Genomic DNA, 17,140 nt, shown 5'->3' with positions numbered 1-17,140 from the left:
CATCTAACAACCTGATGGCTATGGTACCTCTTGAGAACTACAAACAGCTGGGAGCAACCAAGGTGCTTCTTACTTAGTAACGAGTGAACAAACCATGGCACCTCCATAAGTGGAACATTAATTATGCCAGAGCCATGAAGTCATAAAGATTCAAAATATTAATTACTAAGTGAAAGAAGTTGATCTGGAGAGCCTACATGCTGTATGATGTAGGCTCTTCCCCATACGGCATTTTGGAAAAGACAAAATTGTGGAGAGGATCAGTAGGGACTGCTGGGGTGAGGATACAGAGAGCAGGAACAGAGACATGGCACAGGACTTCTAGGGCAGTGAAACGACTCACCCGCTTTTACCTGTTCAAGCTCACAAAATACATTGTACAGCAAGACTGAACCCCATTAAAATATGGACTTTGGGTGATATGTCAATACAGGTTCAACACTTGTATGAAAGTATCACTCTGGTGGGGGATGCTGAAAGTGGGGGAGTGCTATGCATGTGATGGACCTGGGCACATGTGTGTCATAGTGCTATGAAAGTAGAACTGATCTTTAACAGTCTAAAAAACTTTATGCACATGAGTGTTTTGCCTTCATGTTTGTATGTACACCATATGTGTGTGCCTGGTACCCTGGGAAGTAAAAAACTGAGCCATCTCTTCAGCCCTTTTATTTATGCATATGGGTGTTTAGCCTGTATATGTGTGTCTCATGTGAGCAGTACCCATGAAGGCCAGAAGAAAGCATAGGTTCCCCTGAAACTGGATTTACAGATGGATGTGAGCTGCCATGTGGGTGCTACGAACTGAATCTGGGACTGCTGTAAGAGCAGCCAGTGTACTTAATCCCTAAACCATCTCTCCAGGCCTTGTTGTTGTTTAATTGGATAAAAATATCAAAATATAACCATTTCAAGAGTATGGATGAAAACTAAACTGCAATACACACACAAATAACCATTTGAAAACTCTGGAAGTTTAGCACTATGTGTTTAAGAAAAAAAGTGAAACTTGGGCAGGAGGCTGGGGGGACACATGTCTTTTGAGAAAACCTCTTTCACAGCAGCCCCTTCCAAGCTGGGGTAGATCATGAAATCAGAACATTTATGCTGTGGGAAGAAGACTATGCTGGCTCAATTTATGTCAACTTGACACAAGCTATACTCTGAGAGGAGAGAACCTCAAATGAGAAATTGCCTCTGTAAGTCCAGGCTACAAGCAAGCTTGCAGGAAATTTTCTTAATTGGTAACTGATGGGGAAGGGCCCAGCCCATTGTGGCTGGGGACACCCCTGGCCTGATGGACCCAGGTTCTAAATGAAAACAGGTTAAGCAAGCCATGAGGAGCAAGTCAGTAAGCAGCACCATTTGATGGCCTCTGCATCAGCTCCTGACTCCAGGTTCCTGCCCTGCTTGAGTTCCTGCCCTGACTTCCTTCATTGATGGACTGTACCTGGAAGCATAAACAAACCCTTTCCTTCCCAAATTACTTTCGGTGGTGGTGTTTCATCACAGGAACAGAAACCCTAACTAAGACACTGACTATATTTCAAACATGGCAGGAAAATTCAGCATCCAGAGACTCTTCTGAAAACAACAGCAATTTCAGGGGCAAACGGATGAGAAGAGCCCATATGTCTGTGAGGTTGCAATACTGCCTGGCCCAACCACACTGGCTACAAAGTTAACAGTAAGAATCAGAGCAACACAATGATGGGCCTCCATAACTTCATAGTTCACAGGCCAGGCAGAGTATACTCGGCTATGAACATGCTGAGTGCAAAGCTGGGAAGATGCCAGCTCAACTGTCTCCAGGGAAGACTGCTAAGTTCCAAATTATAGATGTGTTCTCCAAACCACAGACATCTGCTAACAAAACTGGACCTGGACATGAAAGAACAATGTCTGACCTATCTCAGGCTATGTCACTAAGATATGCTGGCTCAAGGGTGACCAGTAAATAACCAGATTAAAAATAAGAATTTTTTAAAATGCAAAAGATATCAGAGGCTGCTTACTGGAGAATCACTGTGCATAATCAAATGAACAAAAATAAAGTCATATAGGAGGGATCAAAATGTTGAGTAACTGTTATTTAAGTGTCCTGTTTTAAACCGAAGATCGTGGCTTACACCTGACATAAACAGAAGCTCCTGGAGGAGTATCTATGGGTTTAACAAATACACTTTAAAGCAGCAATTATAATTATATTAAAGAACAAAGGGAAAAAACAGCACACAAACAATGTCTAATCTAATAGAGAACACCAATAAAACCACCAACATTATAAAAAAGGAATCAGTTGTATTTTCTGGAGCAGAAAAGCACAATAACTAAAACAAAAACATCACCAGAGGTATCCAGGCGCCCACTTGAATTAGAAGAACAGAATGCACAAGCTAAGTCAACAGGAATTAAATCCTCCACAGAGAAAGGTAAATGAGAAGGTACTAAGGGGGTGGACATGGCTCAATGGTTAAGAGTATGCCCTACTCTTGCAGAGAACCCGGGTTCAGTTTCCAAAGCCCATGTTACATAGCTCACAGTCAACTATACCAGCAACTGTAGGGGACCAGACACTCTCTGGTCTCCCTGGGCACACACAGACACATGTAAAACAAGCACAACATGCACAGCTAGTACTGGAAAAGAGGACATTTAAGAGCCAGAAAATAGTTTGAAGTTTTTTTAATCTGGGCCATTAAAAAAATTTTTTTTAATGCCAGAAAAATCTTCTCAAATTAATAAAAAGCATTAATCTATATCCAAGTTCAATAATATAATCCAAAGAAGATAAATACTAATATAGCCACTCTTATACAAATGAAAAACTTAGACGCATCTAGAGAAGACAGACTCAGGGAGTCTAGGAGGACCCGATCAAAGCAGCAGTTGGCGTTTCAGATCAAAAAACTGTGGTGCAAGGTACTCTCAAATAAAGATGCTGTATCCCAGTAAAGCTGCTTCCAAAGGACACAAAACTAAGGATGTTCCCACATAAAGATAGAATTTACAACTATGGAATATTCTTAGAAGGTTCAAGGAAATGACACCAGATGGTAACTTGAATCCACATAAAAAAATTAAGAACACTGGTAAAGATAATTATGTAGGAAAATATGAAAGATAATGTAAATGCATTGTTTAATTTTCTTCTCTTATTCAAAAGATAATCACATGGAAAAATAGGTGTCTAGTTTTGAAATATAGTATCAGGACAAGAAGGAAGAAGAGTCACATAGAAGCTAGAATTCTGCATCACTATATAGCAGAGTGGTTAACATGTAATCTTTGTAACTCAAGAAATGCCTATAGTGAAACTTATTCTGCTGGGTGGGATCAGAGGTGTGGGTCCATCCGCACTCCAGGAAGAGTGCCCTCAGCTAAAACCAGAAGCCAGTACCTGCATCTCAGGCCCCAAACTGTGAGGAATACACTCCCATGTGAAGAAGAAGGCTGGGCATGTAGTTCAGAGCAATAGTGCTTGCTTAGCACATGAGGCCCAAAGTTCAATTCCCAAGATTAGGAGGAAAAGTTTCATTGTTTTGTTTCTGGGGTTTTTGTTTTGTTTTTAATTGAAAAGTTATTTTTAAAAAACTCAGAGTAGGTAACAGACACAAAATGGCCAGTAAAGTGGCATGTGTAAATGAAGCACAAGGTAAATACACACAGAGAAGGCTGTCAGAATTATAAAGGACAGAGTCTCACAATAGCCCTGGTTGGTCTAGAACCTGCTATGCAAAACAGGCTGGTCTTGAACCCAGAGAGCAAACTGCTTCTGTCTGCGAGTGCTGGGGTCACAGGCAGAAAGACCATGTCTGGCTCATCTTTTAACCATGATGTTATCTATCTACATGGTGCAAATGCTAAATTCCAAACTCAAAAGGCTACAAGGAAAGGACAGAAAAGATACACAACAGAACCACAATAAAGCTGGAGTGGCTATAGCAATAGACAGGAACTTTAAGATTAAAGGTCACTACAGAGAAGCCAAGTAACCACAACACTCAGAACACTGAACTTGAAGTCCAGCCTGAGTTACATAGCAAGACTGTCTGAGGGAAGTCACTAGAGAAAAGAGAGGCATCAACAAGGGCTGCAGCTCACTGACATATACAGACCCTGGGCTCCATCCCCCAGCACTGGGGGAATCAGCAGCTAGGTGCAGTGCTGCAGCCTGTACTCACAACAGCAGCAGGTGCAGAGCCACATGCCTGTACTCAACAGTAGGTGCAGTGCTGCAGGCCTGTACTCACAACAGCAGCAGGTGCAGTGCTGCATACCTGTACTCAACAGTAGGTGCAGTGCTGCATACCTGTACTCACAACAGCAGCAGATGCAGTGCAATATGTCTGTATGCTAAACAGCAAAATCACATGAGTTCAGTAACTCAGAGCCAGCTTGAGTAACACAACAAACACCTAGGGAAGAGAGGGAGGAGGATGAAGGGAGGGAGAGAGGGAAGGAGAGAATATTGGTAAACAGGAAGATGCTAAAGAAAAACACCTGTGTGCCTAACAACAACTTTCTCCAAAGCAGGTTTTTATAGTCACATTTAAAAATAAAGCCCCAAGACTTGGTCTCTAACACCACCACCAAGGCAAAAAATGTTCAGTCTGTTTACTCGAGATTCTAGTCAGCACAACCAGACCCACCACCCCTCAAAACCAATTCACACTGTTAAAATGTAAGAGTAAGGCTTACATGCAATCCGATCCTGGATGTAAGAAACCCTATGGAATACACACACACACACACACACACACACACACACACACACACACACACACACACACACACAAGTTGTTGAGAATACAAGGCTGATACAGAGATACCAACTGAACAAGATCTTATATTCTTATGAGTCACTGGTAAGGGAACAGTAAACAGTTTACCCTAAAAGATATTCCTGCAAAATAAAACTTAAGTAACTAAAAATGCACTAAAAATGGAACATCCTGTGTTCAGACGCAGTGACATATGCCTTTAACCTAAGTGTCTGGGAGGCAAAGACAGGTGAGTTACAGCCCAATCTGGTCTACACAAGTGAATTCCAGGACAGTCAAGTCAGAGCTAGAGAGACAATGTATACTCCAAACTAGTATACATTTGGGGGACTAGAGATGGCTCAGTGGTTAAGAGCACCTGTTGCTTACAGAGGACCCAGGTCTGGTCCCCACTCTCACATGGTGGCTCACAACTCCCTGCAACTCCAGCTCCAGATGATCCAACACTCTCTTCTGCTGTCCACCTGCTCACCCCCACATGGTATACATACAGATAAAATAATGCCATTTTTTAAAAATTAAGTACACATTAAAATACTGACCAATGAATTAAAGATCTAAGTGAACTGCAACTGAGGAATTCTAGCAAAGCTCCCTGGAGACTATATGCCACGTGCCTAAAGGACACCTGTGTAAAGATTAGCTTTTATTCTTGAAAAACTTCCTTACAGAGAAGTCAAATTTGTAAATAAGTATTTAACTGAACTTCACACATTTTAAAATATCCCAGTAAGTAGAAAAACTTCAAGTTATTTATATGATCAATTGGAAAGAAATTGGTTTTTTTGTTTTATTTTTTTAATGTGCATTGGTTTTTGCCTGCATGTATGCTTCTATGAGGATGGCAGATCCTAGAACTGGAGTTACAGACAATTGTGGGTGGCCTATGTATGTGGGTGCTGGGAATTGAACCGGGTCCTTTGGAAGAGCAGCCAGAACTCTTTAATCACTGAGCTGTCTCTCCAGCCCCAATAAATTACTTTTTTTGGGGGGAAGGGGCGACAGATTTCTCTATGTAGTTTTGGTGCCTGTCCTGGATCTTGCTCTGTAGACCAGGCTGGCCTCAAACTCACAGAGATTTGCCTGGCTCTGCCTCTTGAGTGCTGAGACGAAAGGCGTGAGCCACCACTGCCTGGCTAGAAATTACATTTTTTAAATGTGGAAAATTTGATATTTGTTAACAAATTTTGAATTCCTCCTAAGATCCTATACTGTCACAAATCGATAGTTAAGAAATTATCAGAGCGATAACTCAGTAAAGTGATTTCCTTGCAAGCATGAGGATCAGTTTGATCCCTAGCATGCATGAAAATGTCAAGTGGGTATGGGACCCCCCCAGAGTAAACATGTGTAGACACATATACATGGACACACATACGTACACACATGACAAAAAAATTATATCTAAACCACGTCATCAACAAAAGAATGAACAATGCAAATACACTTAAAAACAGATTTTACTGTATCTTACTGAAGAAATCAAAAAGCAATTCAGCCTATCAATTTTACCTCCAGGATCTCCCCTGAAGACACACCTCCAGTGACACAAAATACAGTCAGATGCAGTACTACTGTACTACTAAACACAGCTGCAAAACATAGGAAACCCTCAATGCCTTAGGAAGGAAAAGAGGCTGAAGAGACAGTGCACTGACCACACACTGGAGCACTGCTCTGTGCAAATTAAGCTTTGAGCTCTAGGAACCAATACAGAGATTACAAGCACATACTATTCACTAGAAAAATGTGCACTGGAGAATGCCATCCTTCATGTAAGTACAACCATAAGCATATAAAACACCTGCATACACCAAAAATCCTGAGTTTATATCAACATTTTATTCTATCTAGCCTAACATCAAACAAGCCATTTCAGTTTGTCCCTGTTCATGACTTCTTTGCCTAACCAGTGTTAGGCAGAAACACATACTATTTGTGCAGAAGAAATAAAGCTTGAATCAGAAACTGAAAGCATAAGCTACTTACAGTCAGAAGATGGAAACTTGGGCAGAAGAAACAGAATTTCAGTGAGACTGGTTCCTCACCATCTCATGGCAGTGTAAGAGGAAGAGGCAGTGAGTGGCACAGTAGAAGAAGAGTGAGTGACACTTCTCTGATATATCTCACTCAGCTCTGACTCAGAATCACATTAACTTTCAGACCTTTTACATGCCTCCCCGATAAACCATTAATCCAGCCAGGATATGGAGTGAAGCCACAGCAAAATACAAAGAGCAACAAATCAACCCAAGGGGCAACACCATTCTAGTGAAGGTGATGAAAGGGAACACACAGAACCAATCAAAGCAATTGTGGGCACTGGTTTCGTGACTCCTACTATAAGTACACAATGGAACACAGTGTGTTTCTCCCAGGAGTACAAGCAAGCACTACTCAGACTGCCTTAGTGTGCTTCACAGACAAGTGTGCATAAGTGTCAGACTAGCTGATGGTGGAAAAAGACATCACAAACATGGATAATCCAATGGATCATGTGGTCTCAGGCTAGAATCAAGTCTCAGCATAAAGGTACAATTTTAATATACTCAGACATTAATGTGTATCTGTTAGTGTACATAACATACACAGCTCTGCCTGCTGGATAGGCTAAGCATTGACACCTCAGTGGCAAACACATGTAAGTAGCTGTTGGTCTCTAGGCACCACTGTCTTAGGAATGAGGGCTCCTTGGAGAAGCACATTCTTGGTCTGGGACAGGAGAAAAAGCAGAAGGTAAGTATGTAACATTGGATGTTTAAGAGCAAACGTACTCGAGATCTGAAAGAACTTAGCTTGATGCAAGCCCATGGTCGTAGACCCTGGACCTAGGAGAGGAGGACATCAGGTTCAAGCTCAACCAGGGCGACCCAGTGGGGTCCTGCATCAGAAAAAGTTTTACATTCATACAAATGAAAAGTATAGTTTCGAGTTACAGTTTAAAAGTTAAGACTGACTCTATGAAACTGATACTACTTCATTTGGGTCTTCAGCAGAAAACACAAACATACTGCTGGACACTTTTTCTTTGCTTCTACCATCACGGCATTCTACAAGGGGGAAGCTATTTGAAAAAAGCAACACAAATACATAAAAGCAGGCTCAAAATAAGTTCATGAACATGGAAAGTTATTTAATGACAGCATGCTTGAATTTACATGTCTAAAGATACAACAGTCCTACAAAGAGGCTTGTACCTGGAGGTCAGCACAGAAAGCCTCCCGTAAATGGCAGCTAAGAAGGAGGAACAGGGTGCTCCTGGAGTGGGTGTGATGTGATGGTTTGTTTGGGGAGTTGGGTGATTAGAAAGGAAAAACCATTTTTAAGTACAAAATATGTGTACAGATGATCAACATTGGCTAGAAAAACAGATCTATTATATTTTTAGGCAGTCTTTCAAATTCAGTCCTCTGTTCTAAATTATCCATTAACAGATTCAAGCTCACCCCTTTATCATTAAAATACATATTTCAAAAAACTCTGACACTGGCACTGCTCTAGTTACAGCTTGGACTTTTCTAGGACATAATTTCACTTTGTTTAAGCAAGAATTCATTAAAGAAGCTATAAATAACCTTTAAATATTTAGCCATGAATAGAGAGTAGACTGGGGTTGATGGCTTAGTTTAGTACTAATATGGAATGCTTTTTAAAAGCTACATTTTAGCATGCATCAAGCTAATGATCAACACTTGCACTGTAATGGTCAATCTGAGACTGAATGTCTCTTTAAGGTGTTTGGCTACAAGTAAATACAATATTTCACTTTTTTTTCTTTTTTTTCTTTCTTTTTTTTTTTTTACTGGTAGCAAAGCAGTCTTGAAGAATGAAAATATGAGGAAGATTGAAACATTAAAAAAAAATATTTATTTTAAAAAAATCTATTTTTTTAAAGCATCTGACAAACTTTTCTCTCCCAAAGGATAATCCCAGTAAAAACTGTATGCACAGGGAAAAAAAGGTGCTTGCAGGACTTGAACTCAAGAAATTTGTGATGTGGTCTGTATAAGTATACACACAAATAAAAGACATTTTCATACACAATTCTAAACCAGCAAGTTCACAACAATTTAGAAACCAAGTTTCATAAAAATTTTACTTGCCCCCCAAAAAAAAAGTTGTACAAAATATTATTCTTCTAGTCAAAATTTCCCATAAGGTTTGTGTAGCTTCTTGCCTTAAACATTACAGTCTGACATTCAAAGGAAGTTTTTCAAAGAATCACCTAGCTGTGAAACCTACAAGAGATGTAGATTTTTTAAAGTGCCTTTAAAATGTGAAAGCAAGTAATATAATTGTTGAATCTATTTGAAAATTTAAAAGTTTCTTTAACACAGTCCATATGGCAAGCACAACATCACAGCTGGTACAAAACTGCCTGTTTTTAGTTGGAAACACAAAAACAATGCATGACAGTATTCTTTGAAAAGTAAATCGAAATGCTACTACTGTATCCTAAGGCCAACTAGACAGTATTCAGAGAATTAACAAAGCCAGCAGAATATTACAGTATTCAAACATTTACTTTGACTTTTTAAATGCCATTGATAAAGGTGAGAGAACTATTGCCAAGTGAAGCAAGACGTCTTTCCAACTCCAAGAGCCGAATCTGCTATGTGTCCTAAAATGAAGCTTGAGCTGTAGGTGAAGCCCATTCCCTCTCTAGTTTCTCTGCTGCAATCTGGCAGCTTTGAACTTGGAAACCCTCTTGGCAGATTCTTCCGGTGCTTCTGACAGAACTTCTTTTCGCTCTGGAATAGTGGGTAGGGCATGATGAGCAATGGCTAAGTACGGTGCTAAGGAAGGTGATGAAAATTCTTTTTCTATTACAGTTCCAGAAAAAGCCTATAAGACAAAAATGTATGGTATTAAATATAAATAAAATGCACACAAAAATCTTTACCCTCCATTAGCAAGACTTTTTTTAAAAAATTAAAACTAAAGTAACAAGAATTCTGGATAATAAACATCAAAATACTGACTGCTCAGATAAATCAAATAACATTTTCCTTCTATTTTCTATTTGTTTGTTTTTTAAGACAGGGTCTTTCTCTGTAGCCCTGGCTGTCCTGGAACTCAACTCACTCTGTAGACCAGGCTGGCCTCAAAGTTGGAGATCCACCTGTCTGGGATTAAAGGCATGTGCCACCACCACCCAGGTTAACATTATTTTTCTTAATTACACCATCAAATACACAGAATTTTTTATGATGGACATACAAGAAAACAAAATGTAAAATGAGTGTGGTGGATCATGCCTTTAATCCCAGCATTAAGGAGGCAGAATCAGGCAGAAGGATCTCTGTAAGCTTGAGGCTAGCCAGCACTACACAGAGAGACCCTGTCTCCAAATAAAAAAAGAGAGAGAGAAAAAAAATGTAAATCATCTGTTTTGTCTGGGAAAACACGAAATGACAAATAAAGGTCCCCCAAAACACACTTCATCATCTCCAGCTCTCCATCATCTACTAAACACAGAAGCTACAAGGGTGTAAAGGGGGCGTCTGTCCAGGCTCCCATGCCTCCCTGCTGCCTGACAGTCAAGAGTTTCATTTCACCAATGCTGATATTTCTCTTGTGGGTCTTATTTATACAAGTTTTCAAGTTCTTTATTGCACTTTTCCTCCATTTTTTGAAGGAGATCAGTAAAACCTAAAAAACAAAGGTGCTGAGACTAATGTGAATCAGAACAACTTTCAAAATTCTAGGATAAACAATCCAATGTCATAAATTAGATGTGTCAGCAGAAAAGGGGGGGGGCAAAATCAAACAAACCCACTCTTTCACTGTGGCCAAGTGCTTGTGGAACTGCATCTAATAAAAATCAACTATGTTCCACTGGAAGGAGACTAGTGACACAGAAATGGCAGAAGGTCGTGCTGTGTCTTTTTATATCAAGAAAAAATGAAGACCAAGGAGTCACTTTTTAAAAACTACCTAGTATTTAGAACCTCTTCCTTGTTAAGAACTTAAGCAAAAACTAAAAACTTTTAAAGCTGACACATAAAGTTCTGAGTACATTTTACACAGTTTTGTCTACCAAGTGTTGGAAACGCAGACAACATACCCCTTTGTTCAGAAACCACTGTCAGTCAGCTCCTTGGCACTTTGGCTCAAGGAGCCCACTTCTTCCTACACTTTTTGTTTTTTTCCTGAAACTGTGCATGTCTGCCACAATGTACACGTGCAGGTCAGAGGACAGTTGTGGGAGTTGATTATTTCCTTCCATAGTGGGTCCCTGAGATCACACTCAGGCTCATCAGGATGGCAGCAGCAGGCACCTTTAGCCACGGAGCCACCCCACTGGCTCTCCTGTACTCTCTTTAAGTAAGACTTTCTGTTGCTTTACTTCTCTCCACCCCACTGTTCTCAGCTTATCCCACCTTACAGAATGCACCTTCCTCACACCATTTGAGGCCAAGCTGGTAAGCTCAGAACACTAACTTCTAGACACTCCATGTCATGATGAGCATGAAGCCTTCATATTATCTTAAAAAAATGTGTCTAAAAAAAAACACAAGCTGAGGATTAATGGGATCTCCTCTGAATTATTAGAATAAACCACAAAGAATAGGCCTTTGAGATAGAAAACACAGAATTAAGACACAGACCTCAGTCACTCCTGAGGGCAAAAGCTTCTTGGGGTGATTTTCTTGGAGTTCTTCCAGAGTGCTCCCACTGGCATCAGTGCTCGAGGCCTCCTCCCAGCTGGTGCTCCTCAGAAGGCCCCGCCGGTCGTCCACATCAGCAGCACTGCTCTCGCTCGTGTCGCTGCAGACACTATTCTCTCTGCTGCGAGACTTCAGGATTGACTTCCGAGGGACATACTCTCCATTCACAACGTCCACAAAGACCCTGCAGCAGTCCAGAAACTCACTTCACTTCAAGGGCTCATAACTGACAGGATCTTCACAAAGATTTTTTGATTTTTTTTTCTACAGATTATCTAAGATTTGTTTTTTGAGGCTATTTGTTTGAGATAGGGTCTCATGTAGCCGAGGCTAATTCTGCAACCTCCACTTCCCAAGTGCCGGAGTTACACATGTCTCACCAAATCCAATTGAGTTTTCTTGTTAAAATGTCATATTCAAAGTAAGTTTGCAACTTCACAGAATGTACCTTATATTACTTTCAAAGATGAGTTTGGGGCCCAATAAAATACAGTGTGTTACTTATGAATACATTTCAGGTGAAAACAGCTTGATTTGCCAAAAATTTTATACACACCTACTTCAAAACATCAGGAATTTTCACCAGTTTGCCAATATGGGTCGTAAATGGTAGGTGTTTCCAAGCTGCTCCCCGCTCTGACAGGTACAGTACAGGACAAGCTCATGACAGCTGTGGCAGGCAAGTTCTACAAGGAATACCAGCCTCCAATTCTCCAGGGACATACAAAGAGGACTACGAGGAAAAAACACCCAGCACGCCAGCAGTTCATGTGGCAGGCCATGTGGTAACTTGGTCTCTTAATCTCTAAGTGGAGCCAGCAGACTACCTCACTCTTTGGTGAGAACCTCCCTATAAGCAGTCTCCTGCAAACTGGAAAAAGAAGGAAAGGTCCACAGACCACCCAGAACCATCACTCACCTGTAAATATCAGCAGGGCTCCTGATTGCAGGCAGCTCATGGGTAGCATGGCTGCCAGCACTGCTCTTTCGTTTCCGTTTGGCTTCCTCTTTCTTTTCACTGAATTTTAAAGTAGTATTCTTCCCAGTGTTTATTCGAACCTAAAATTGATTCATGAGAAAAAGAAAAAAAATAAAAAACTTTCATAAAAAAAATCCAGTCCCACATTAAAACAAATAAACTGTTATAGTTATCAGCAAGAGACACGGCTGAAATTTTTTGGCACTGAAATTATGTATGTGACCAAGTCTGACTCTTTTGTCACATTTCTACAACACCACCATCTTCTTCAACAGCCTATTCTATCACCTGTGTTTTTACCATTGCATGCAAAGCAAAATACATTTAAACTAAATTCTATACTGATTATAAGCTTCATCTCCCCTGCCTTCCCCTTATAAATGCATTTGTGTCTTAATCCATGTGCTGCTAGCCTGAGTCACAAGTACAACGCAGATAACGCTTAACTGTCTGAACTGCTTAAATACTGCTAACTTCAGAAAACAAATCAGACTAAGAAAAAGCTAAACTCACTCAAGATTGAAAGCTACTCTTGTGCTGACCTGCCATTTATATCACACTTTCTGTAACATTCCTTCTAAAAGTATTTGTGTGTTTGGCTTTATCTAATGAAATTAAGAAAAATTAAAAGCCTGGGGGAAAAAAATTAACAATGCTTCCTTCAGTTTCAACTGTTCCCCCCAAATTCCAATGACCCTTTAGCTTAATTACAATTAAGGAAAAAAAATACACATAATTATTTCACTTTCTAATAGGGCAGGGATAACTAATGCTTAAGAAATATTAAGTAAGCATTAAGATATCTCCTTACATAATAGATACTGCAGACTATCCTACTGACCAGTGGGGAGGCCGCTTGCTGCTGACCAGCTCTACCTTACAGGCCTTCAGATACCCTAAAGCACATACCTCAGGCCCTTCAAAACAATGCACAGAGCAGAGGGAATGGGTGGGGGTGGACTGGTGGTAGCCCACCCTTCACCCACAGCTAGTCCACTTTCAACTATTTTTTTTTTAGGGGGGGGAGGTGAGTGTTGTCAAGACAGGGTTTCTCTGGGTAGTTTTGCGCCTTTCCTGGAACTCACTTTGTAGACCAGACTGGCCTCGAACTCGAATCCCCCTGGCTCTGCCTCCCGGGTGCTGGGATTAAAGGTGTGCGCCACTACTGCTATTTTAAATATTGGGCTTCTACAGTTAGGTATGGAAGAACAAAGGCTTCTAGTACTAAAAGTTTGAAAACAATGGATCACAAGATCTCTACAATCAATCTCAGCTCCAAAATACTAAAATTCTAAACCCATTATTACACGTCTATATTTAATTTGTCCAAAAAAAAAAAAAAAAGGACCCAGTTTTTATTCCCCCTCCCCCAAAGTTTTTCTTGTTCCTCAGGATACCAGTACTCACTTGACACCCACATAAAACAACAACCTGGTGTTAAAAAAAAAAAAAAACTAAATAAAATAAATAACTAATTTTATAGCCATTTTCAGATCCCAACATAAACCAAATGATCACAATTTAATCACCTGGAATAAGGGCAGGTGAGTCACAGTCACTTCATTCAAGTTTAGTGTGACCACCATCAGCTAACTACTCTTTTCTTTTTCTATTAGGTGCACTGGTCAGACAAGAGGAAAAGATGCTTTTCCTGTTTGGCAGTATTAACAATCTTAATTACTATTAATGTTTTTCTCTTTAAAATACAGCATAGATGATGTTTAATGACAACAAAGTTAAGTATACAAACCCTTTTAGGTTCAACAGTATGAGAGAAATATATTGTTGGTACAGAATTATCTGCTGAAATAGTGTGGTCACTTTCATTATCATCATCACCACCACCATCATCATCTTCATCTTCATCATCATCATATTCATCTTCATCTTCTTCATTGCTATGGTAAGAACTTGAACCATTCACCGAACAATTCAAATGACTACTGGCTTGACCATTAGGGAGTCCTGCATTTTGAGCTTGCATACAACATCTGCCAGGAGCAAACGAGTCTGTCACTGGATGTACCACATTCACATCTGTGCCATGATCTTCCTTTTCCTCCTCAGAAGACACTGTGTCTTCTCCATTTGCAATCACAGTATCAGGCTTACTAGGTGAAGAAATCAGAGTATTAGTAAGATCAAACAAATACAGAGAATTAACAGAAGCAAGGTTCTTACACCCCTCAACATACTGCTGCTACTCAAACATAAGACCTCTTAGGACATGTATATTTTATCTCTGGACATTGGCTAGATGTAGTATGAATATGATATAATTAAGAAATATGGTTGTGGTGGTGCACACCTTTAATCCCAGCACTAGGGAAGCAGGGGCAGGCTGATCTCTGAGTTCAAGGCCAGCCTGGTCTACAAAGTGAGTTCCAGAACAGCCAGGACTACACCGAGAAACCCTGTCTCAAAAAAAAAAAAAAAAAAAAAAAAAAACCAGAAAGAAAGAAACAAGAATGAAGGGAGGGAGGGAGAGAGGAAGGGAGGGAGAGAGGAAGGGAGGGGAGAAGGGGGGAGGGAGAGAGAGAGAGAGAGAGAGAGAGAGAGAGAGAGAGAGAGAGAAGAAAGAAAGAAAGAAAGAAAGAAAGAAAGAAAGAAAGAAAGAAAGAAAGAAAGAAAGAAAGAAAGAAAGAAAGAAAGAAAGAGGACGGAGGAGGGGAGAGGAAAGGGAGAGAGGGGAGGAGGGGAGGAGAGGAAGAAAAAGAAATTTGTAAGAGGTTATCTACCCTATTTCCTGAGATCACTCCTGCTACACACAAGTTTGCTTAGTGTTCTCTTCCACACACATACTTCTGTCTCTCTTTTAAGTTCCCATATATAAATCTGTAATAAAGCCTCTTAAACTAAAAGAGTAATTTTTAAAAATAGGTGTTATATTTTTAAGACCAGAAATTAATGCCCCAAACCCCCAACCTATAACACTATTATTTTTTATTTTTGGCCTCAGAAATTTTTTAACAGCGTGTACCATTATTTTTCAAGATAAAGGATTTCTACATGTGCACATGAACATATATTTACACACAAATGCACAGTTATCACGCTTTATTCCATAAAGGATCTGAAGACCTTACAAAAATAACCAAACTAAAATTGCAACAGAAATGACATCATGCAAAAATAGAGAGAATCATGACTAAGACTCCTAAATCCAGCACTGGTTTTAAAAAATGAACTAATACCAGTGATCAAAAGGACCTAACAATTCATAGGTAGAACAGTAGGGGAAATTCTTTGTGTCCTATTTTTCACAGAAACTAATTACTGCATATGGTATATCATTTAAGCAAAATAATATAGGAACTTCTGTAGTAGCAAACTTCATATAACACTCTGACAATTCTAAGTGAGTGCTAATGTGTATTTTAGGTTGTTGAAGCTCACACAGAACTATCTGACCAGATTACAAACTGCTGGCTCAATAAACAGAAAGTTTTTAAATGAAACTCAAGGACAAACATTTTACAGTATCAAATTTAAATCCAAAGCCAATTTTTCTTTTTAACAAGTCACCCAAGGACAGAGCATTATCTTGAGAATAGTATAAAATTATATCACTTAAAATTTGTTATTTAGGAGAGGGGCTGTGGCAGTGTAGAATGCTTGTCTTACAGGACAGAGGCATTAGTTCAATCCCCAGCACCTCAAAAATTAAAGTTTGGTCAACTTCAAATTTTTTGTTCGTATTTAATGCAATTACTGGTTATCAAGTATAATTACTTCATTATATATCATTGGTGAGATCTGAGGAACACAGAGATTATGGGTTTTCAGTGTAAGTGTGCATAAGAACAGCAATGTGCTTTCCTAAAAAGAAATATGGTCAATACTAATCATCTGAGGACAGAAGGATTGCTGATAGGTCTACGGTCTTCTGCACTTTCTTCAATGAGCACACACTATCTTATAAATGAGGAAAAGTACATATTCTCTTGAGAAAACAATATGTCATTAAGCACCTATCAAGTTCACCCAGCAATTCTTCTTGTCTCTCCAGCTCTTCAAGTCGAGCCCATAGTTCCTCATCAGCAAGCAAATCCTTGGGTTTTATATCATTTTCAAAATCTGCTTCAAAAATATTTGAAGTTTTCGGTTTGGAATGAGGTTTATGAGCAATTCGTTGTTTTCCTATTTAAAAAAGAAAAAAAAACAACTGTTAGTAGTCTACATGAGAAAGTCAAAGTCTAGAGCTGGTAAGACCTTCTTTTGAGGAGAGGAAGTATTGAAAAAGAGGGGCCACTTTACAGGTGCAGCTCAGCCTCCTGAACCTGCTCAATCAGGCAGTTCAGAGAAGCGCACACACCTTAGGAAGTGTAAGGAGCTGCTCTGGGACTGCAACACCACACAAGCACAAAGTCAAGATTCACCCTGGTTCAGTGCAAAATTCTACCCAAGTAATATCTATTTACCATCCTAAGTCAAGAGACTCCATTTACTAGTGTGATAAGAAACACACTGCCACAAGATACTTCAAACCCTCAGGCACTGCCAAGAATGCATACCCCAGGAGGAATTGATAGAAGCTAATCTCCAGAAAGTTCTGTTATAATTTTATATATGAACAATGCTGTCTTTTAAATTGCTTTATTTTATTTGCAACTGTCATGTGGGGGCAGGAGATAGATCAAATATGAACACAAAACTATCTGCTTTTCATTTAAAAATAGATTTTTCTTAATAAAGCAAATTAAAAT

The 17,140-nt window shown here is 39.7% G+C and overlaps 1 protein-coding gene across 4 annotated transcripts in view; it reads right to left on the bottom strand.

Annotated features, from left to right (window-relative positions):
- Positions 1–7,892: 7,892 nt before the first annotated feature.
- Positions 7,893–17,140, bottom strand: part of Uri1 (URI1 prefoldin like chaperone) — a 63,346-nt gene continuing 54,098 nt past the window's right edge. For all 4 annotated transcript variants that reach the window (XM_042275360.2, XM_042275364.2, XM_006985021.4 and 1 more), the window contains 5 exons: positions 16,406–16,574; positions 14,185–14,545; positions 12,375–12,514; positions 11,396–11,639; positions 7,893–9,629 (listed from right to left, as the gene is read on the bottom strand). In XM_042275360.2, coding sequence (XP_042131294.1) covers positions 9,447–9,629; positions 11,396–11,639; positions 12,375–12,514; positions 14,185–14,545; positions 16,406–16,574 — 1,097 coding nt within the window. In that variant the 3' untranslated portion in view covers positions 7,893–9,446. The remainder of the gene's footprint in view (positions 9,630–11,395; positions 11,640–12,374; positions 12,515–14,184; positions 14,546–16,405; positions 16,575–17,140) is intronic.

This window comes from Peromyscus maniculatus, chromosome 1 (assembly GCF_049852395.1).
Source record: "Peromyscus maniculatus bairdii isolate BWxNUB_F1_BW_parent chromosome 1, HU_Pman_BW_mat_3.1, whole genome shotgun sequence".
In the NCBI taxonomy this organism is placed as follows: domain Eukaryota; kingdom Metazoa; phylum Chordata; class Mammalia; order Rodentia; family Cricetidae; genus Peromyscus; species Peromyscus maniculatus.
This window is presented reverse-complemented; position numbering and strand designations above follow the sequence as displayed.